This window comes from Poromitra crassiceps (assembly GCF_964638095.1).
Source record: "Poromitra crassiceps genome assembly, chromosome: 14".
NCBI classification, from domain to species: Eukaryota; Metazoa; Chordata; class Actinopteri; order Beryciformes; family Melamphaidae; genus Poromitra; species Poromitra crassiceps.
Genome location: NC_139633.1, coordinates 8912021 through 8935747, shown reverse-complemented (window position 1 = coordinate 8935747; position 23727 = coordinate 8912021). Strand labels below are relative to the sequence as shown.

General features: G+C 43.3%; 1 protein-coding gene across 1 annotated transcript in view; it reads right to left on the bottom strand.

Annotated features, from left to right (window-relative positions):
• Nucleotides 1–241: 241 nt before the first annotated feature.
• LOC310788807 (NACHT, LRR and PYD domains-containing protein 3-like) overlaps nucleotides 242–23727 on the bottom strand; it is a gene marked incomplete at its 5' end in the record, with an annotated part of 51691 nt that continues 28205 nt past the window's right edge. Inside the window, one exon of the mRNA XM_083650381.1 lies at nucleotides 242–1979. Coding sequence (XP_083506507.1) covers nucleotides 1444–1979 — 536 coding nt within the window. The 3' untranslated portion in view covers nucleotides 242–1443. The remainder of the gene's footprint in view (nucleotides 1980–23727) is intronic.

Below are 23727 nucleotides of genomic sequence, written 5' to 3'. Positions count from 1 at the left end.
CTTTTTATGTAGTCTATTTGCTTTGACTCTGTATTGAAGCATTTGACTAAAAAAGTGCAACTATTCCAAATTTACTGTTATATCTTATTGTTTGTTATTTATTTATTGAGCCATCACATTATTAGACACTTTCTGATTATTAAAAATAGCGTTAACAGTAAAACATAGAACTCAGAAGAATAAAATGTATATATATATATACATATACATGTACTGTATATAAATGTAATAATGAAAAATATGTTTTCCATATATATATATATATATATATATATATATATATGGAAAACAATTAAACACAAAAAAATGGTAGGCAGATGTGCTTGGTTGGGGTGGCTTTTGGTGTTTTGCGGTAAAAGTGGCTCTCCTATTGACTTTGTCCTGCCAGTGCGGCTCTCATCGAAAAAATAGTGAGGATCACTGCTGTAGCAGATATCCCTGTGTCTCATGCAGTATTTAAAAACCTAGCGATGAGAGCATTGTTATCTTCACTATAAAAGCAAGACTACAGGCCTTACCAACCAAGCTCAATTTTTCCATCTGGCTTCCGAACAGTCATGCTCCTCACTGTATACATCATGGTCATGAACAGATTACTGAAACCATGTCTCACATCTTAAATGGTTGCCATGCATACAAAGGGCTTTACATATGTAGGCACGATAGAATAGTGGATTTGATATCAAAAGATATCACCTCTATTTTCAGATCTTCTATTTCACTCTATAAGCATTCCACCGTGAAGCCGAGCATGTTCAGTCTGTGTAGTGACGACTCTGATGTGTTCTCTAATATTCCAGCTAACACTCCTGATGTTGTTGTCGTGAATGAAAATCTCAGAGAGGTGTTTGTTCTTGAGGTTGGCTGTACCTTTGACCATAGCCTAGAGGATGCATTTATAACCAAGATGCTAAAATATCAACAGCTGGAACAGACCATTTCACAGCTGGGCTACAGGTGTAAACTTATAATTTTCATATTTGGTAGCCATGTCCATAAGCTGGTTGTGAGTGGCCTCCAGATGGCTGGTCTACCTAAGAGAAGGGCCAAACAGCAAGGTATTGTTCAGTATCTGCTGTTATTGGCAGTCGCTCAATATGGAGGCGGCGCTGCTTTTTGTACCCATGAAATTGGATACTGTCCCTTATCTTGTATTACAGTATAACTGTATGTCAATCTGCCTTTGTCATCACCCTGTGTGGTATTATATATATCTTCTTTGTATGCTTTATTGTGGTCGCCAATTAGGCACTCTTGTATCTGACCAACTCCCAACATCTGATTGCATTACTAGTGTTTATGTCCTTTGTACTCTGTATCTATGTGGACATAAATAAATAATTTAAATGTGTGTGAGAGAGAGAGGGGGGGAGAGAGAGAGAGATCATGTACAGAGTGAAGCATCATGTCAGCAGCTGTGTTTGGTCACAGTGTGTTTCTCTCTCACTCCTCTATCTTACACAGAGAGACCCAGGAATCAACATACCAGACATAGAACCCAGGGTAGAGTGGTTCAGTGAAGGTGGAGTTGAACGTGTGGAGGTGAATCAGTTTGTCATAGAAAACTGTGTAGAAGGACAGAGAGCCAGCAGGCCAGTCAAGATATACTCCGACTCTGCTAGAGACAGAGGAGGGGGGGAGTTTGGTGCGTTTGGCATTGTGCCAGACAGTGTAATCACACCCCTGGCACCTCAGACTCCAGGACTTTTTATTATATCCAAGCCCACAGTCATTACCCCCTCCTCTCCTGCTGATTCCTCTGTAAGTCACTCCTATATTAACCACTCCTCTCCACTCTACCTCCCAGTAACAGCGACCAGTCAGACCATCTCTACACAGCAGCTGAGTCCAGGTGTCAAATCTCTCTGGGTGATCAGGATAATATGACTGCTTCGTGCGACACGTCACCGATTTTTTGTCATGATACACGCCGAGCTGTCTGTTTGCTGTGTTTTCGTCCAGTGTGAGTTCACAGGCATCTGATGAGAGAACAACACAGAAACTCTTTTTATTCTAATAGAGCTGTTTATTCTTTGTTGATTTATGAACACTCTGACCTTTAATTTCTTCACACTTTCATGGTAACACATTCTATCAGCCATCATCTTCATTCACAGCAGGACTGAATGAAGAGATGTCGCAAGCTGCTGTGAGGGACTTTCCATGTAAGCAGTTGACTGTTTGATACTTTATTTTGCTGAAACATAGGAGGCTATTCTCATGTCTCTGTCAAAGCATAACACTGCTTTTAACAGCATTGATATAATTGACTGCGTTTACATGGACTTGAGTATCCCGTTATGAGGCTTATCCTGGTTTTGATCATATTCGGGATATGGCGGTTACATGGAAGAGAGAGAAAGCAGGTTACTCATATCCCTGTATACATGATCAGTACTATCAGTACTAGAATCCCGGTTACTGATCACTGCATGCTATTTGCGCAGGCGCCTGTGATCGTTACAATAAAAACCGGGGTCATTATTATTATTTATATTTTTTTTGCTTATATTGGGTGCGTGTGACGTGACGTCATTCACCTTTTATGGGCCTAGACGTGGGATTCCGTCTTCATGGTGGAGTGTCCCCGTTTGCGCGCAGCGCGCAGCTTTTGCTTTCATTTGAGTCACAACACCTTTGTGGGAGCAAGGAGGATGTTTTGCTTGCACGTCTGTCACTCGGTCACTGGGGGGAGTTGTGGAGGTGTGTGTGTCACTGGGGGGGGGATCACCTACAGACAGGTGATCCCTAAGATCACCTACACCTAAGATCACCTACACCTGCTTCTCATTCAGTTTTGTTTGTCAGAGAGAGGGTAGTAGGAGCTGATCATTTCTGTTGACCGCAACACAATGCAATGCTAAATGTTATATCTTGTTAAGCTTATGCAACAATTAGCTACTACATCTTGCAGCAGAGCATGTAGTGTTTTATGTGGGTTCAAATAAATACCCTCAAAATGCAGCTACGGACTCATGTCTCCTGTTTCTGGACTCAGCGTGTCGGACAGATCCCTATGTACCCTCTCAGTGGCTGACTGTGGTAACACTCTTAACACGTTCACTGCCAATGACGTATTACTCCGTCAAAAAAAATCCAACGGTTCACTGCCAATGACGTAGTAATACGTCAAACTGTTTTTTCAGTGGTTTCCACTAGGTGAGGCCCTAGGTGAATGTGGATCCGACCTCTCCCACTGCCCCGGAAGTACTCTAACCAAGATTTCTATATAAGGAAGGCGGGACCCTTTGATCGGCGTGGGTTGAAGTAGGTAAGTTTAGATTCAGAGCGAGACAGAATTACATAGCGATTTATAGATAGAGAATTTCAGCAATTTAGCAATTTAGAGTCAGATTTAGAGCGAGTTGGTTAGCGTAGTTGATTTAGTTTGTTAGTTGTTAGTACAGTAGTAGTGTTTAGTATAGTCTTTATAGTAGACTTTGTTTAGATAGATAGTTAGCGCGTAGTTACAGTTCATTGTAGTTAGCTTAGCCTTAGCGTCAGTTCATTTTAGTATTTAGCGTTTATTCTAGTTCAGTTTGATCGAGTTGGTAGCCGGTAGATTAGCCTTATTTCAGTTCAGTTTGATCTAGTCGTAGCAGTAGTTGTTTTATTTCAGTTTAGTTTAGTTAGTATTTTCAGTTTTCAGTTTAGTTGGGAGCGGGTGGCGTGTTTGTGCCATGCCGGCCAAACGCAAGCGGTCTTCGGCGGCTGCACGCAAGCGATCGGCGGATCAGAGATCACTGCTGGATTTCTTTTCCGTCCGAAACGAGCTTGTGCCGGAGACCGATTCCGAGGTCTCGGATGAAGAACGGGGTGAGCCCATGCAAGTCGCGGCTGCTGCGCTGACTGAGTCTGAGTCGAGTGAGCTCACGTCTTCTCCAGACGCGGATTCTGAGGAAGAATGGGAGCCATCCAGGAGCGAAGCTCCACAGAGCAGTGGTAAGACGATGTTTGAGATGACTTGTGTAACTTGTGTAAATGTAATTACTATGACTGTACAAAAGCCAGCAGTCAGTCAATTCATTTTACTGAATTTCAGACTCTGAAGATGAGCCCGTAGCCGGCTGTAGCGGTAGGCCTACAGCATCTGGTGCCACAGCCTCTGGTGCCAGGAAAATGGGTAAGATCACACTTCAGAATCAGGTTTATTTTCACATCACAGGTTCCAGCCAGAATTCAGTACCACACATATAAAAAACACTATTTTATGGTAATTATGTATTTCTATAATTTGCAGATGGAGCTGGAAGTGGGAAACGTCCTCAGCCTGCAGGTCCTGAGTGGTGTGACGTTGACTGGGAGCCAACCCACATCCCCTTCACAGCAGTTCCGGGTCCTCATAGTGGTGGTGCTGCTCAACCAGTGGAGTTCTTCCAGCTCTTCCTAAATGATGAGCTGCTCCAGGACATTGTAGTCCAAACTAACTTGTATGCACACCAGTGCATCAGTCAGGTCAGTGAGGCTCTGCCACATTCAAGGCTTGGGAGGTGGAAGGACACTACAGTGGCAGAACTCAAGAGCTTCTTGGGACTATATTTCCTCACTGGGATCGTCAAGAAGCCTGAACTGTCCATGTACTGGACCACAAATGAACTGTATGCTACCCCCCACTTCAACAAAACCATGTCTCGCAACCGCTTTCAACTGCTAACACGATTCCTCCATTTCAGTAACAATTTTGATGTTGATGGTGCAGACAAGTTGTTCAAGGTCCGGCCAGTTTTGAACGACCTGTTAGAAAAGTTCAGAGCCATGTTCACACCAAGTGAAAACATCAGTATTGATGAGGGGATGCTCCTGTGGCGTGGGCGGTTGGCCTTCAAAGTGTATAACCCACAGAAACCCATAAAGTATGGGATAAAGTCTTACATCCTCTGTGACTCCCAGACAGGTTACTGCTACAGCATGAAGCCGTACTGTGGTGAGCGGTCCACCCTAGGCGAGACAGTGGAGTTCCTCCTCGGGGACTTGGCAGGGCAGGGTTACCACCTATACATGGACAACTACTATAACTCTGTTTCTATGTGTGCACAGCTGCTGGAGTGTAAGACCCATGTCTGTGGCACTCTGAGGAAGAACAGGGGCGAGCCACCTGCTACAAAGGTTACCAACCACACCGTGAAGCTGGGGGAAACCGTCATGCGCCACAATGGTGGCACCATGGTTCTGGCCTGGCGAGACAAAAGAATCGTCAAAATGGTTTCCACTCTGCACGACGACACGATGGAGACAGTGCAGGTCAGGCAGAAAGGCAGCAGAGAGAGGGTCCCACACGCAAAACCCAAGTGCGTTGTGGACTACAACAAGTACATGAATGGGGTAGACAGATTGGACCAGAACATTGCCTATATCCCTTTGCCAGGAAGACATCCAGGTGGCCATTCAAGTTTGTCATGTACATGTTTCAGATGTCTTTTTATAACGCCTTTGTTCTGTACAAAGCTAAACACCCACAGAGAAAGTGTAAAACTTTGATGGCTTTCATCCTGAGTGTTGTCGGTGCATGGACCAGACCTGTGGTGGAGGAGGAGGTGGGGGCTGGGGTGGAGGAGGAGGAGGAGGTGGGGGAGGAGGTGGGGGGTGGCGGGGAGGAGGTGGGGGCTGGGGTGGGGGGTGGGGGGGAGGGCAGTGACCAACCTGCAACCAGGCCGGGCCGGGCACCATACCTGGACCCTCAAGGCAGGCTGGATGTCAATCTAGCGGGCCATGTAATGGCCAAGTATCCAGCCACATGCAAAAAAGAGCACCCAGCGAGGAGATGTAGGCTTTGTTCAAAGAAGGGTGTTAGAGGCGAGACATGCTACCGTTGTGTCGAATGTGATGTCCCATTACACAGGGGTCACTGCTATGAGGTGTACCACTCAGATAAGAACTTGGCTTAGTGGCACTGAGTAGGCATGGGTCGTAAAAAAAAAAAAAAAAACCTGCCAGGGAGATTTGTTTTTGATGCTCTTTGTTTGATTGTTTGCTAGCTAGCAGGAATACATAAAAAGCACCTGCCGATTTTCATGTAACTTTGTGGATGGGTGTAACATGGGCCAAGGAAGTACCCATTACATTTTGGAGCAGTTCTGGATTCGGTGTACGAGCCCAAACCGGTTTGATCATGAACCGAAAAAACCTATAAAAAAAAAAAAAAGCTGAGTGACCTGTGGTCTGCTCTTGTTTTGTATTTATTTTGACATTTATTTATTTTATTATTGTATTATTCCTCCATTATTGAAAACAACTATTGTTCAGATGTCTGATGTCTCACTGATGCCAAAAATAAATGGTTAAAGTGACTTTTCTGCCTGTTTGATTGAATTTCACAAAACTGCGATTATCTCAGCTTTCTGTCTCAGACGCTGAAACCATGCTGTACTCAACGGCTCATATCTACATAACTACTAACTCTACAAACTAACTCTTTTAGACAGAGAAAGTACACATTCTATTAGTACTTTTGAGATATTGTATGTTCACAAAGTCCAAGCAGAAAAGAATCCTCGGCTCTTGTAAAATGAGCCAGAATCCTCAAAAAACGGCTTGGCAGAAGCTACCTACAGCAAAAAAAAAACGGCTGGCAGTCAATGTGTTAAATAGTCGCACTTCATTGTCAACAGAAAAGGCCACGGATCCCTGCGCCTGTAGCCTAATATTTTCTGATGCCGCGCTGGACAAGTGCATGCAAATCGGATCACTCAGCCACATTGGAGTCACTCGTGAGTAAAAAAAAATCTGAATGAATGGACGGATCGCAACACACAGCAAAGCACGCTATGTGTAACCATTGCAGTTTGTTCATGCTGTGAGTTTAGTCTTGGTTGGACACAGTTTGAAAATTGGCGCTGCAACATTGGATGCATATGCTGCTGTGATTTGTTTTTGATGCATTGATTGTCCGTTGCTCACGTTTGAATTTCTGTGGAGTGAAAGTGGATCGCTCATTTGTGGACATTAAAGTGGTGAAGACAGAAGTGTATAAGTGATGCACTTGATTGATGTGGCTCAACTTTCATGAGGAGACAATATTGGATTGCTCTGTTTTGGATGAAAAGTGAAAAATTGGATTTCAATGTTTGATCTTGATGTGGATTGTGGCACATGCACACTGAATTGTCATTGTATTTACACTGCTGGTTGATGTCAATATGAGTGGATCAAAGGCTGGTTCTGCTGCTGCTGCAAAAGTTGGTATTGATGCTGAACATGAAAAAAGAAATGTCACACTCACTGAAAAGGCCTTGGCATGTAAAATTGAAAAGCTTCAGAAGGAACGCAAAACCAGACTGAATAAGATAAAGGGTGTTATCACTGCTTTGAAAGAGCTCATGGGAAGTGATGACAACACCAAACAAGTGCAAACTCAGCTGGATGTTTTGATGCAATTACATGAGCATGCAACTTCACTGCACGAGGAATTGATGTATTTAATACCTCTGGATGAGCAGCAGAAACAAAATTAGTGGTTTGCAAGCATCAACAATTACAACAACAGCTTTATTGAGGATGTGAAACACTGGCTCTCTGAAAGTGACAAACTGGTCTCAAGACCGATGAACAGTGAGGAGCTGGAAAGTCCTCCAAGCCTGAAAGTGGATGGGCTACAGCCCAACAGTGAGGAGTTGGAAAATCCTCCATGCCTGCAATTGGATGAGCCACAGCTTCACAATAAAATTCTCTCAGATCAGAATGTCTTACCTGGAATAACACATGGTGACATTAAGGCAAGTGACAGCATCTCAAATGTTGGCAGACGGTATGGTCCAAAATCTAGAGCCACCAGTATTCGGACTTCAAGTTCCTCTACTACCTCCACTTGTGTTAGAGCTGAAGCTGACATGGCTGCGCTTCTCGCTCGTCAAAGATTGCTTCAGGACAACCATGATCTTGAGCAGGAGGAGAAGATCAGGAAAAGGAAAGAGCGATTTGAGCTTGAAGTGGAGATAGCAGCTTCAAAGGCTAAAGTGGATGTCTTGAGAGCTTCAAGAAGTAGCGTGAAGGGCAGCATATCTCATAAATCTGATGCTATGCAATCCTATCTTGACAAAATGGATAGAAGTGCCCATGCTGCTCTTAATGTTCATGCTGATTCATTTGTGCCTTCTGGGCAAGGACAAAACAATCCAACCTCAGCCAGTGCTCTTCAGTCTCATTTGACTAAGCCTAATGAAACAGACTGTACTGTGGGTGATCAACCTCAAATACTCCAGCAGACATCGACCAAGTTCAGCATGGCTTATAGTGTAACACCTGACATTTCAACATCTCAGTCTGGAGGTGTACACATTCCTGTTAATGCTGATGATAACAACTTGTTGTCCATAATGGCACGGCAAAATGACATAACTGCTATGCTGGTGCAACAACAAAGTCTCTCATCTTTGCCAAATAGAGAAATTCAAGTGTTTGATGGAGATCCTCTAATGTTTCATGCTTTTATGAGAGCCTTTGTGCAGAATATTGAGCAAAAGACAACTGATGCAAGTGACTGCCTGCACTTCCTGGTGCAGTACACCAGAGGTCAACCATGAGAGCTTGTTAGAAGCTGTCAACAAATGCCTGCAGACAGAGGCTATATCAAGGCGAAAGCTCTGTTGGAACAACATTTTGGAAATGAGCAAAGGATCTCGTCAGCTTATTTGGACAAAGCCCTCTCATGGCCAATAATTAAAGCAGAGGATGTGAAAGCGCTCCAAGCTTATGGACTCTTTTTAAGAGGATGCTGTAATGCTATGGGTGAAATACAGTACATGTATGAGCTCAACATGCCTGCAAATATGCTGACAATAATAAAGAAGTTGCCATACAAATTAAGAGACAACTGGAGGACGGCGGCGTGTGATATTCAAGAAAGGCATCATCGTAGAGCTGCGTTCCCTGACATTGTGGATTTCATTGAGCGTCAGGTAAAAATTGCAGCCGATCCTGTATTTGGAAATATACAAGACATTCAGAGAACAGTGCAAAGCAAAGACGACAGCAAAGATCATTTTCAGCATCGCATGCGTGAGAAAGGAAGTAGTTTTGCAACTACAGCCACTTATGTGGATGGAAAGGCCAGAAGAATGAAGGAGGCTCACTGCACAAAAGGGCTTGCCTGTACTGCAAGGGTGAACATGCACTGGAGTTGTGCTCTCTATTGGGAAAGAGGGCACATCATGACAAAATGGCCTTCCTGAAAGAGCATGGAGTCTGCTTTGGCTGTTTGTGCATAGGGCACATGTCTAAGGACTGCAGGAGGCGATTGTCATGTAAAGTATGTGGATCCAGACATCCTAGCATGCTTCACATTCACCCAAAAGAGAAGGAAGCAGAAAAGAATCACGCTGTTGCAGCTGATATGAACACAGCGGTAGGGCTGGGTATCGTTCAAAAATTTTCGATATCGATACCGTTTCGATACTTGGATTTCGATACCGGTTCCTGAACGATACTTTTTTCGATACCAATTTTTAGAAAAATCCATTTTAACACATTCACTGCCAGCCGTTTTTTTTTTACTGTAGGTAGGTTCTGCCAGAGGTTTTTTTTGAGGATTCTGGCTCATCTTTAAAGACCCGAGGATTCTTTTCTGCTAAGATTTTGTGAACACACAATATCTCAAAAGAACTAATAGAATGTGTGCTTTATCTGTCTAAAAGAGTTAGTTTGTAGAGTTAGTAGTTATGTAAGCATTAGCAGTTGAATACAGCATGGTTTCAGCGTCAGAAAAATTATTCAGAGATAAACGGCTTTTTGTGAAATTCGATAGAACAGTCACTTTAACCATTCATTTTTGGCATCAGTAAGACGTCAGACATCTAAACAATAGTTTTGAACAGTAATTTCCTCCATAACAGCAGGAAACCCCCCTCTGCTTCCAACTCCTCCCTCCGTGTGTGTCTTCTTGGCTGCAGCGGCCGTGTCACAAGCTCGTTGCTGCTGCTGTAACCTCGCGTCACCAGTCTCATTGCTTTGCTGCTGCTGTGCCTGTCTGCGCGGCCGCTCTTTGAGGAAGTCTGGATGGACTCGCTCGCTTCTTGGAGTTTTGGTTGAGAGCTTTGATGAAGCTTTTGCGATTCTGGTCATATTTATGCTGCGTATTTCAAAGTGTGTTCCACCCGTAATCTATTATGCAAATTTGCAATCCCGCACCGCCAGCAATCAGCGCGAAAATGAAAGCGTTTTCGCCAATCCATTTTCATGAGAATGGCTTCAGTCACACTGCTTTTTGCTTGCCTTCCTCTAGTCAGGAAAGCACTGTCGCCACTTAGTGGGTCGGTGGAATGGGTTGTACACGTTGTACACGTCCAATACTTATATAAGAGATGTAAAAGGGTTAGATGCACATCCCACCGTCAAAAAAACAAAATCGACGACAAAAAAAAACACGTCATTGGCAGTGAACGTGTTAACAAAAATAAAACTGCATTACACATTGAAATTATTTTACAAATCTTTAGTTTTCCCCCCATCTTAAGTTTTACAGCAGAAAAAAATAAAACCTACTGTATTTAACATAACTTTAAGTTCTCTAAACGTATTGCCGTCCCTAAAAAATATTGGAGTACTACAAAGGAAAGAAATGTAAAACAAATAAATCAGTGGAATAGTTTTCAGTGCAAAACAGAGAGTTGCAAATCAGGGTTTAATGCTCACTGATGCAACAGAACTCTATTCTTGTCCAAACTGATGAGATGGCTCCACTTCATGCATGGAAGACTAGTTGAGCATTGACTAGCCTATCAATATAGCCTTAATGGCACAAAGTGAATCCCATTTATATTCAACAAACTATCATGACATCAGCGTTTGTTAACGAGTTGCTAAAAATACATAATGGGCGATAACTGCCCGCTTGCACATAACGTTAACGCTAATTAATTAAACATTAACGCTAGCGTTGCAGATCAGTGTTTAATGCTCACTGCTGCAACAGAACGTCATTCTTGTCAAATCTGACGAGACAGCTCCACTTCATGCATTCACTGACTAGCCAATCAATATAAATGAATCGCATTTACATTCAACAAACTATCATGACATCAGCGTTTGTTAACGAGTTGCTAAAAATACACAATGCCCGCTTGCGCATAACGTTACGGCGGCAATTAATTAAACTATCTAATGCTAGCTACAACTCACAGCCAGATGCATGGATTTGTCAGACTGAGGGATCTGATAACCGCTAACTTGCGGTAAGCTGACCCACCTCTCAATTATTTCTCTTGTCTGTGGAAACCAGTCCGTGTTGTTTCTGTTTCTTTTCCTGCTTTTCATCATCTTCGCCATATGGTACTCCAGGATAGGAGTAGCTTGAGTGGCTAACTTCTTGTATACTATATCCGCACCGCACGAATGGCTCACAACAAACACACCGGCTAAAGTGGGCGTAACGTTTCCTGCATGCCTCTACATGACAGCCAATCACCAGCCGTATTAGAGCGCGGCGTGCAAGCATGTCGCATGCTTATAGGCTCAATGACGCTGTTTTGTTTTGGTATCGAAAATTGGTATCGATTGACAAGGGAGGCTTCGATACCCCTTAGTATCGATGTTTCCATTTCGGTGCCAAGTAAGTATCGAAACTCGATACCCAGCCCTACACAGCGGTGGGCAGTGCTCTGGTGGCGGTGCAAACTAGTGGTCTCACCGGGGCCGGTGAGCCGGACTGCAAACTCTCCATCGTCCCAGTCAAGGTCAAGTCTAAAAAGGGTCATACAATTGTCCAGACTCATGCCTTTTTGGACCAAGGTAGTTCAGCATCGTTTTGCACAACAAGTCTGATGAATAGGCTGGACATCTCGGGAAGAGGAACAAAGATTCTCCTACGCACTATGGGCCAGGAAAAGGTTGTGGGAAGTTGCATTGTATCTGCCCTTGAGGTAGCTGGCCTGGAGAGTGGCCTCTACTGTGATTTGCCAGATGTTTTTACACAGAGGAAAATGCCTGTGAGCAGGAGCAACATACCACAACAACAGGATCTGTTGAGATGGCCATATTTGCATGGAGTAAACCTGCCTGAAATTGACTCGGATGTTGAGCTTTTGATCGGATTGAGTGCACCTAGAGCTCTGGAACCCATAAAGGTGATTCCAAGTGAAGATGGAGGACCATATGCTATTCAGACCATGCTGGGCTGGACAGTTAATGGGCCATTGTGTACTGGTGGAGCAGACTGTGATCAACCTAGCATCACTGCTAATCGTATTTCAGCTGTGAGATTAGATGAACTGTGGAAGCAGCAGTTTCAAGTGGACTTCACCGAGTGCAGCCAGGAAGAACAACTGGGTCCATCAAGGGAAGATTTTCAGTTCATGGAAATGGTTGAAAGCACAGTTAAGATGGTGGATGGTCACTACACCATTGCCTTACCTTTAAGAAAAAGGGACGTGTGCATGCCTGATAACCGCAAGCTAGCTGAGCAACGTGCCCTGAGTCTGAAGAGGAGGTTCCAGAAATATGCCACATTTCATGCAGACTATGCTGCCTTCATGCATAATGTAATTGCTTGTGGTTATGCTGAAAAGGTGCCTGCTAAAGATCCGGTGTATAGTCATGGCAAAGTTGGGTACATTCCGCACCATGGTGTATACCATCCAAAAAAGAAGAAGATCAGAGTGGTGTTTGACTGTGCTGCATCTTTCCAAGGGACATCATTGAACACACAGTTGCTGCAGGGACCTGATCTCACCAGCTCATTGATCGGGGTCATAACCAGATTCAGGAAGGAACCTGTTGTTTTGATGGCAGACATTGAGGCCATGTATCATCAGGTGCGTGTGCCAGCTGAAGATTCTAACCTGCTAAGGTTTCTCTGGTGGCCCATGGGGACTTTTCTCAACCCATGGAAGAGTACAGGATGCTAGTCCATCTTTTTGGAGCAACTTCATCGCCACGCTGTGCGAACTTTGCTCTTCGAAAGTGTGCAGAGGATAACAGAGACTTCTTCAGTCAGCAGGTGGTGGATACCATTATGCACAGTTTCTAGGTGAATGATTGTCTCACTTCAGTGCCCTCTGAGTCTCAGGCTGTAGCTCTCTATCGCAACCTTCGAGCCATTTGTGCCAGAGGCGGCTTTCAGCTAAAGAAATGGACAAACAACAGCCGAAATGTGCTTGCTACTATACCTGAAGAGGAGAGGGGGAAGGAAGTGAAAGAGTTGGACTTGGATTATGACACACTCCCTATTGAAAGAGTATTGGGCGTGCAATGGTGTGTGGAATCTGATGCATTCAAGTTCAAGATCACAATTCAAGATCAACCTTTAACTCGTAGAGGGATCCTGTCTATGGTCAGTTCAGTCTACGACCCACTTGGAGTGCTGGTGCCAGTGGTGTTAAAGGCCAAGTTAATCTTGCAAGAGCTGTGCAGGAAAAGCCTTGGGTGGGATGACGTCATACCTGAACCCATTGCAATGGAGTGGGCAAAATGGATGCAGGAGCTCCACCTACTGGAGGACTTCAAAGTCAGCAGATGTTTCAAGCCTGTGAACTTTGGAGCTGTGACTTCTGCCCAATTACACCATTTTGCAGACGCAAGTGAGGTGGGTTATGGAACGGTTACCTACTTACTGATTCGGAACATCAATGCACAGTCTTGCAGTGTTCTTATCATGGGAAAGGCAAGGGTGGCTCCCTTGAAGCCATTTACCATCCCCAGATTGCAGCTAACGGCAGCAGTAGTAGCAGCACGCATGGACAGATTGTGGAGAAAGGAGTTGCAGATGCCACTACTCGACTCTATCTTCTGGACTGACAGCACCTCAGTGCTGAAATACATCAACAACGAGACCTCCAGATTCCGAGCATTTGTAGCTAACAGGGTCTCTGAAATTCATAAAACATCTCATGTAACTCAGTGGAGATATGTGAGCACCTCATGCAACCCTGCAGATCTTGCTTCCAGGGGACTTGGAGTGGAGTTGTTCCTCAAGGATGCAAAATGGCTATCTGGCCCACAATTTCTGATGCTGCCAGAGGAGCAATGGCCTACAAATCCAGACGGTTTGAAAGAACTTCCAGAAGAAGATGATCCTGAGGTCAAAACAAGTATATTGGCAAATGCAATCTGTGCCAAAGAAGAGATTGATTCAGTCTCTCAGTTGATCAATCGTACCTCATCCTGGAACCATCTGAAAAGAGTCATGGGTTGGGTCTTACGATTCAAGAACCTACTCCTAAGTCTCTCGAAGAAGAGGAAAGAGGTCAATGCAGCACTAGCACACACAAGGCCAGACAAGAGAAAAGGGAAAGATATTCTGAGGAAAGAGCTGCAGAGCGTCAAAGATTTATTCCACGTTTCTCTCACTGTGGAAGAACTAAGGGAGGCTGAGCTGGAAATAATTGGATCCTGTCAGAAGAAAAGATTCCCAGAGGAATTTTTCAGCCTCCAAAAGGGACAGAATGTGAAACAAACAAGCCACATATACAAACTGAATCCAGTGCTTGATAATGGTGTCTTGAGAGTCGGTGGACGGCTCAGCAGGGCATCCATGCCTGAAGAGGCAAAGCATCTAGCAGACCAATAACAACTGGCCAAATATCTGCATATCTCTGATGTCATTCTAAGACATGTTCATCAGGAAGTCGGCCACAGTGGTAGAACTCACATGTTGGCAAGGCTACGCCAGAAGTATTGGATTACTGGGGCCGGTGTGGCTATAAGAAAGATCTTGGCAAAATGTGTTGTGTGCCGACGGATACAAGGACGTCCGGGCAGCCAACAAATTGCAGATTTGCCTCGCAACAGAATATGTCCAGATGAACCACCATTCACTTCAGTTGGAGTAGATTGTATTGGTCCATTTGATGTAAAACGTGGAAGATCTCAAGTGAAAAGAGTTATATTCACCTGCTTGGCTTTGAGAGCTGTCAAGTAGCAGCATCAATGGATACTGATTCCTTCATCAATGCCTTGCGTCACTTTATAGCAAGACGGGGCCAAGTCAAAGAACTCTGCTGAGACAATGGTACGAACTTTGTCGGCGCTGATCGAGAGTTGAAGAGATGTATCGACCAATGGAATCATTCTCAGATCCATGAGGAACTCCTACAGAGAGGTATTAAGTGGACATTTAATCCCCCAACTGGTTCCCACCATGGAGGAGCTTGGGAGAGACTAATTCGCTCCCTCAGGAAAGTCCTCAACTCAACTTTAAGACTACAAACTCTTGACGATGAAGGTCTCCACACAGTGCTGTGTGAGGTTGAAGCTATTCTTAATAGCAGACCAATAACAAAGGCATCCACAGACCCTAATGACCTAGAGGCTCTGACTCCCAACCATCTTCTGCTCCTCAAAGGTCAACCATCTTTACCACCTGGTGTCTTTGTAAAGGATGATTTGTATGCTGTCCGTAGATGGAAACAAGTACCGTAAATTCCGGACTATAAGACGCACCGGTCTATAAGCCGCACCTTCAAAGGTGACTATTTTTTTCTTCTATAAGCCGCACCGGACTATAAGCCGCGGGTGTTTTGATGTTTAATTACCATATGTAAGGCTTCGTGCACAGAGGGGATTGTCGGGAATGGATGGCTGTTTGGGGAAGCTCCCATTTATTAACATTTCAACAAAACAAAAGTCAGGTCACTAATCCCCAGACAAAATCACACATTGTGGTATTTTTTGTTTTTTTTACAGTGCACACAGTGTCCGCGGTGTGGTGAAAAGAGGGCAAGAGAGGAAATTAAAACAGAAGTGGATTTATAGTTAGAAAGAGTGCTAAAGAAGAGAGAATTCCGTTTTTTATTTTTTTATTTTAGTTACCCACAGTACTATTGACCAGTCCAACTCAAAAGATATTCGGCAGTTTCACTTTGAGCTCTTGTTCCGCCGCTGTCCATCAATGGTTATGACGAGTCTCGCTGGGTACAGTACGCCAAAGCGATATCCATTGACTCGATGCTGCTGTTGTATGTTGCGCGTTTCTGTTGCACCAACGCGGAGGTCCTGCCGGGACGAAAAAGCGCGTACCCTCCCAGGTGAGGGGCTTCTTCCCCGCAGCCTGGAGGATGAGTTGACGGTCGGGCCAGCGGAGTAGGCAGATGAAGATGGCCCTCGGTGGCAGGCCGGAAAGAAAGAAGAAAGGAGGAGGAGGAGAAACCGCCACCTCCACAGCCAGCCACCTCACACACCCCAACTGTTTAATAGTGCCCGGCTCGCATGCCTCTCGGTCGGCTGGCCGGACAATATGCACCCCGCTGCAGCAGCACCTTCGGGAGGTTTTCTCACTGTGTTCGGGACTTCGGCTCTAACTCGGCCAGATGGCTGGACACGAGTGAAACTCTTCACGGTTGCATTATTTTCTTTAGTGAGTGAGTGGATGGACTTCTGCACGTTTTCAAACTTGTTTTCAAGCTGCTCAAAACCTCTGAGCGATGTCGGACTTAATCGATAGTGTTTCACGGAGTAAAAGTTTAGCCCAAGCGGTGTATCTCCAGCCTCCAGCAGGTGAGTCATTTCCTCATTCATGGCGTGATTGCTTGTCTTTTTCTTTCTGCTTACCTGTGTTGTGTTATGTTATGTTATGTTATGTTGTTAAAAGAGGGCAAGAGAGGAAATTAAAACAGAAGTGGATTTATAGTTAGAAAGAGTGCTAAAAAAGAGAGATTTTTTTTTTTTTTTGGAAAAAATCCATAGATAAGACGCACCGTTATATAAGCCGCAGGGGGCAAAAAAGGCCAAAAAACGGGAAAAAAGCCGCGGCTTATAGTCCGGAATTTACGGTACAATATTTGTTTTGGAAAAGATGGTCAAAAGAATATCTGCCACAGCTTCAGGAACGTCAAAAGTGGAACAGAGTCAAGCGCAACTTCCTTCCTGATGACATCGTACTCATTGTTGACGACTCTGCACCCCGGAACTCTTGGATCATGGGGAGAGTTATCGAGGCTGTTCTAGACAAAAGAGGACTTATACGACAAGTGAAGATCAAGACCAGGACAAGCTGTTTTGACAGGCCTGTCACAAAGATTTGTCTTATTCAGGAAGCCGGGGAGTCCTGATGGATTACTCATGGACTTTGCTTGTTTTTTACCCTGATGGATTACTCATTGACTTTGCTTGTTTTGATGTTCGTGACTTTAAGCATGATGGACAATGTCGCTCTCAAATGGCTATGTGCTAGCAACCTCTGCCCTAGAGAGATTTGACCTAGAGACACTTGAAGATCGCGTTGAATCGGACATTGAAATCGAATCGGACATTGAATCATGTACTGATTTAAAACTCAGTTCACCTTGATCATAAAAAAAAGAAAAAAGAAAAAAAAGATAATTTGTATGTCTTCTACATGAATTATTCTGTACTGTAATTATTCTGTTATAATAATTAGGGGCCGGAATGTGGGAGCAAGGAGTATGTTTTGCTTGCATGTCTTGTCACTCGGTCACTGGGGGGAGTTGTGGAGGTGTGTGTGTCACTGGGGGGGGGGGGGGGGGGGGAGGAACAGCAGTAATTAAGATCACCTACACCTGCTTCTCATTCAGTTTTGTTTGTCAGAGAGAGGGTAGTAGGAGCTGATCATTTCTGTTGACCGCAACACAATGCAATGCTAAATGTTATATCTTGTTAAGCTTATGCAACAATTAGCTACTACATATTGCAGCAGAGCATGTAGTGTTTTATGTGGGTTCAAATAAATACCCTCATGTCTCCTGTTTCTGGACTCAGCATGTCGGACAGATCCCTATGTACCCTCTCAGCGGCTGACTGGTAACACTCTTAAATAGTCGCACTTCAACCTTCGTCCTGCAGTCTGTATACTACAGACTTGAATAGGGCAGCATTTCGATGCTTTCTCCTATCTAAGCTGCCAAGCATTTAATTCTTTCATCAGCGAAAGACAAAACCCGGCAAAACTCCATTTCCTCATCGCTCCAGAAGTGAGACTTTGGGCTGGCTGAAGCCGCGCCTGCGCAGGTAGTCTGCTGCGATCAGAAAGCAGGATAATGTGTATACATGCAGCAGTATCCCGGATTCTTTCGGAGTACTCCAGCTAGCATAACCGGCTTTCTCAAAACCGGGATAAGGGTTTATCCAGGTTTCTGAAACCGGGATATGATGTTTACATGCGCAAACACAAAAACGGGATACTCCAAAACCCCGACAGTAACCGGGATACTCAAGTCCATGTAAACGCAGTCATTGACAAATGTCTTGAATATCAACAAAATAACACCATCAATGTTGAGTGTTTCAGCAATGAAAGCAGTTTTCTCCTAAACAGTTGTTTCACCTAAGTCCTAAAATAGCCTTGTAGATACAGAATATGATCATAAATAAAATAGCTCTGTGCTGCAGACCAGTGTGGTTCTCAACCTTTTTGTAGTCTCAGGGATCTGATAAGATTGAGTTATTTAACTGTTCATACAGTAGATTGTCACATTAACAGTGAAGAGTAAAACCTATGAACAGAATAGTCATGAGTCTATTCTCAATGGATTAACTTCTAGTCCAGACCTGTCAACTCTCCGTTTTTCCCGGGTTTCTCCTGTATTTTCAGCCCCTCTCCCTCCGTGCTTCTGTTTGTTCATTTCCCTACATCTCATATAGCCTGGCCTCAGTACAACACATTCAGTGTCAATGAAGAGTAAAACATGTTCAAGTCCAAACTCTACTTCAAACTGCCTTTTCTCATGTTGATACCAGAGGAAGTAGGACGGACACGCACACACGCGCGCGCGCGCGCACACACACACACACACACACACACACACACACAATAATAAAATAGCCTAGGTGGACGGGCGGAGATTTGTGTCATGTTTTGTGTCACGAAAGTGACATCAGACTTTCGTGATGATGCCACGTCAGGGCTGAGTCTCATGGTATTCGGCATAACGCCACCTACTGGCAAACACAAAAAGAGCTTTATCTCGTTAGCTTTATCCGTTAGTCTGATCAAGTTCAAACTTGGAGAATGCGCTCAGGGGGCCTGACGGATTTCTGTGACAGATTTCATGCAATTTTGCAGAGTGCTATCTACCAATACCACACACAACACAATACCAGCCAAATAGATTTGAAGGCTGCGTAGCTGCCTGATAATCTAGTATGTTCTATAATAAAATTGCCTAGGTGGATGGGTGGGCGTGCGGTGTCTGTCTGTCAGTCATGATTTGCATCACGTTTTGTGTCATGAAAGTCACATTGCCCGATGTCACTTTGGTGTCGTTCAGTGACCTTCAGTGCCGAATTTCATGCAATTCGGCATAGCGCCACCTACCGATACCTTACACCAGGGAAGTAGGGGTGCTGTCAAATGTGTGTGTATATATATATATATATATATATATATATATATATATGTAAGGGTTAATGCCCGAGGAGGTGTACATTATCACTTTTTAACTAACAACGCTGAAGCGAGAACCGGGCCAAGGCACAGCCGAGGACCGGTTGCTTCAGCGAAGTCCCTTAAAAAGTGATAATGTACACCTCGAAGGGCATTAACCCGCTTATACCATGGTCACTTGCCAACAAAACAAGACCAGTCATTTATATTTCCATGTGTAATAAATAAAGCAATCTAAATGGCTGTTTAAATGGCTGTTATTCATAAGTCAAAGTCTTCCGCGAAATAAAATAGTCCCTCCCACCTTCCTGGCAACAGGGAACCAGACAGCGCCTCCATTTTAAAGCCGACACAAACGTTAACTTTATCACAGGAATGCGGGTGTTTTGCGTTCTACATTAAATGAAGACATTGCCGTTTGCCATTTGGGCGCTTGCTTTATTTTGTATGTTACATACGTATTGGCCAAGTATATTAACATTTACGGACGAAGATATTTCAGGAAGTGAAAGCAGTCAGGGCGACCAGAGCGATTTAGTCGGAGAGTTGCGTCAGCGGAGGTCGAAAATGATTAACCATGTAGCCAAATGACTAGCCAGGAAGGGGGCTTGCGCTACGTTTGGATGCATAAATAAAACTGATAATAATACAATTATAATTTTTTAAACGTCTGACCCTTTCAAAGTACATCACAAAGGGTCCATTTTGCTGTAACTTGATAGCCCTGCTTAATCCAGGACCTTACTTCTTGTAACTTTTGTGAGGTAAAAAACTGGTCCATTGGAGTGAATGGAGGTGTCGGAACTCTCCATTATGATCGCTCTGCTAGTAATGAAGATTCTGTCAGGAGGGAAATCTCAGAAACAAAAATCAAAATTGTAAATAAGTTATTTTTGATAAACTGAGCACACAGGGGTGATTTAAATACTTTGACCGACTCTTTTTTTGTCAACTTACAAAAGTGCCATATTAACCGTTAATGGTGGTATAGAGCTCAAACAGCTCTCTTGATACCACTGTTGAAACTATGGTGCATTGATATGAATGGTGAACAGACCATTTGACTGAACTACTTTAGGTGTACATCAGTGGCGGCTGGTGAGATTGGTAACAGGGGAGGTAGCTTCGGAAAAAATTTGGGCGTTTTTTTTTTCTCTTTTGCCCAAAACGCCAAAATCTCATTTTAAATTAGCATTAGGATTAGACTGTTGTGATGTCATTATTCAGTTTTAACCATCAATAATTGTTCCTTTTCTCATTATTTCATTTCTCAGAGTAAATACTGTATATTTATTTTGAGATTTTTGTCAATTATTTGTGCTGTTATGGTTATAATTAGCCTAGTTACTCACTTCTACACTATCTTAGATTGTGTTACTTATGGATGGCATGGAATTATAGTGAAAATAGATTATCCCCCCTTTTTGCTGGGGACCCCACTTTGAAAACCACTGGCTTAGGCTAGAACTGTTGCGAGAAGGTTTCAGGATTTATCTCTATGCATTAGGCTGTGATTACTATTTATATAAATCTATTTATTCACATAGATTCATGATATATTATGGTATACAGCCTACCTGTGACATCAATGTTTTGATTAATCTGCGTCAGTACCGAAAATGTAGCCTATTACTGCATGACTGATCCTATGATGTCATTGTAATCACACTCAGGTGTGCTTTCACAAGACAGGTGTTGTCCATTCAATCAGCCCACCCAGGGCCGTAACCAGGGTTCCTAAATAGGGGCGAGCAAGGGGAGGCGGAAGAATTTGAGTTTTCCCCCCCCCCCTTTTTTAGCCATATTTAGAGTAATATATCATTTTAAATCAACATTAGGATTATACTGTTGTGATGTCATTATTCAACACAAACTGTTTTAGCCAAATTCATATCAAAATGACACCTACAAACACAGGTACACAACCCAAGCCGTACACAACACACAAAGTCATCATCGATAATAAAAAAAACATACAGAGGGACATTTATTTATTCCTGATAGGAACGATTGAAAAATAAAATAAAACATATTATGTTGTTTTTAACTTTACACCACCTCTTTTTGTTACTTATTGGGTCATGAAACTGAAACCATGCATGTATGCCACCTGCATACCTGACTTCGGGAGCTTGGCAATTGGCATCATGCATGATTAGCCAGTAGCATCCCAACGTGTCACACAGGTAACATTACTTAAGAGACAGACTAGACACTTACTTTCTTGGTTGTTGCTAAAAAATCTGTCAGTGTCACTCACTGTCTGTCGTTCACTCGCTCACTGTCTCGCAGCTCGCTCACCTTCAATTATCTCGCCAGGCAGACAGACAGTCATCACTCACCACCATGCTGCTGCTCTCTCGGAATCAAGTTACCGCGGACGCGGCGTCAGATGACTTCCTGCCTGACCTGCCTTTCGTTTAAAAATAAAAGCGATCCCGTGTTTTTAATGCTTTTCCATGCAGATTGTTTTATTTTTTTCTCTGAAATATTAGGGGAGGTCCGGACCTCCCCGTGCTCATAGCTAGTTACGGCCATGAGCCCACCTGTCTTTATGATGGCTGTCTTGCACTGTTTGTATGATACTTGACAAAGTCTATGGCCGAAACTGTTGTCAAATAGCGTTAAATTACACTTTATTGCATCTGGAACGAGAGTGTGTTTTCCCCTGCACAGTGCTGCTGCATCAACATAGCCTACTCGTTTAGTTACAGTACATTCCAATTCATCAACTTTGGAGCGTTATTTACCCCCCCTTCCCGACATCCTAGGTTGACATGCTTCGTCCCAATCGATTCCTTATTTCTTCTACTTTCATATGGTATAAAGATCACCATTCAAGCTTTAAAATTGAGCTCGCTGTCAGCCATCGATTTACAGGCCAAATTCAGTTAAAAAATGTGTGAATTTAAGGTCGCGGGTTTTAGTATAAAAAATTACAGGATGAAACTTCAATACGACAAAAATAGCGCTGCTCGGTGAACCATTTCCACGCCGAATTTAATAGAAGGCTCGGATAACTTGAAATCAATTGACTTACTTGAATATCCATGCTGTCTGTAGTGGAAACGCTGCAGTCGAGATGTTGCAAATATTCCAGTTTTCTGACATTGCAAAAAGCCCAGTATGGCGCAGCTCAAGTCTCACGCAACTCGAAACTCGTTTTGGGTGGTAATCCAATGCAACGACTGTCTCGCTTGTGAACACTTACTGATTGATAAAAAAGTAAATAAAAATAAGAGGGAAATATCATATGCTGCTACTGTCTCAGTAAAAGTCGTAAATCCTTCCTGTCAGGTCATCACAGGCATTGGATTTCACTTCGTACTTCATTCAGCATCAGAGACCAGGCACGGCAGGCAGTGGACAATACAATGTCAATCAATGTCAGCAATCTATCCAACCAACAACCAATTAGATTTCTATGGGCTGATTTATGTGCCACTTCAAATTGAATTCGAATTGCTCAACTTGAATTCGAAATTTTGAATTTTGAATTTGAATTGCTCTTTTTGAATTCGAAATTTTTCATTTTGAAACTGAATTGCTCTATTTGAATTAGAATTTTTTCATTTTGAAATTGAATTGCTCTATTTGAATTCAAATTTTTTCATTTTGAAATTGAATTGATGTTTCGAATTTTGAAATTTTTATTTTTTAATGTGAATTGAAAAACTGAATCTGAATAGCATAATTTTAAACTGAATTTATTTGCTTTGAAATTATTCAGTTTCCACATTCCTATTTCAAAATTCAATTCAAAATTTTCAGAATCTTGTGTTCAAAAATTTCAACATGTGTGTGCGGCATCCGGGTCCTCAAGGAGGAAGAGGAGGAAGGAGGAAGAGCAATCAAGCGCTGATTGACCTAACTCCTTTTTGGCCGAGGCACCACACACCCACTCCTGCTAGAACTATTTGGTCTTGTTGTATTCAGGTTCGCTACAATCATAGAAGACCACTTTGAGTTGAACAAGGATGTTTATACAGTATATATCATTGAACAGTGTGAAAGGGCATAACTCATTCATTCAGTCAGTAGTCTGAGTTAACGTTGTCTCTTCTTCATGGGAAAAGCACTCTTCTTCTACGAATTTGTAGCCCTCTTAACATTAACCCCAGTCATACTGCCGCCCTGGTGGCAGGTTATGGATAATGCTTCTATTCCAAATATAAATCAATACAAATCGCTAATAAATGCTAGATAAAAGTCAAATGTATCTGAAACCACTATAAACAAACATGCACAGTGTCAAACTCAATCAATCACGGATAAACAAATACAACAAGCACGAGCCTGCTAACTAGGCTGGCTCAATAGGGTCCCATTATAAGTTCGCCCCAGCTTTGTTTACAACACTGATCCCTCGTATACACATGAGTTGGCTACTCTGTCAGCGTGGACTTACTCATCTTGGCACTGAACCATCTAGTCGTGAGCACGGTGTCCGGTGACAATTT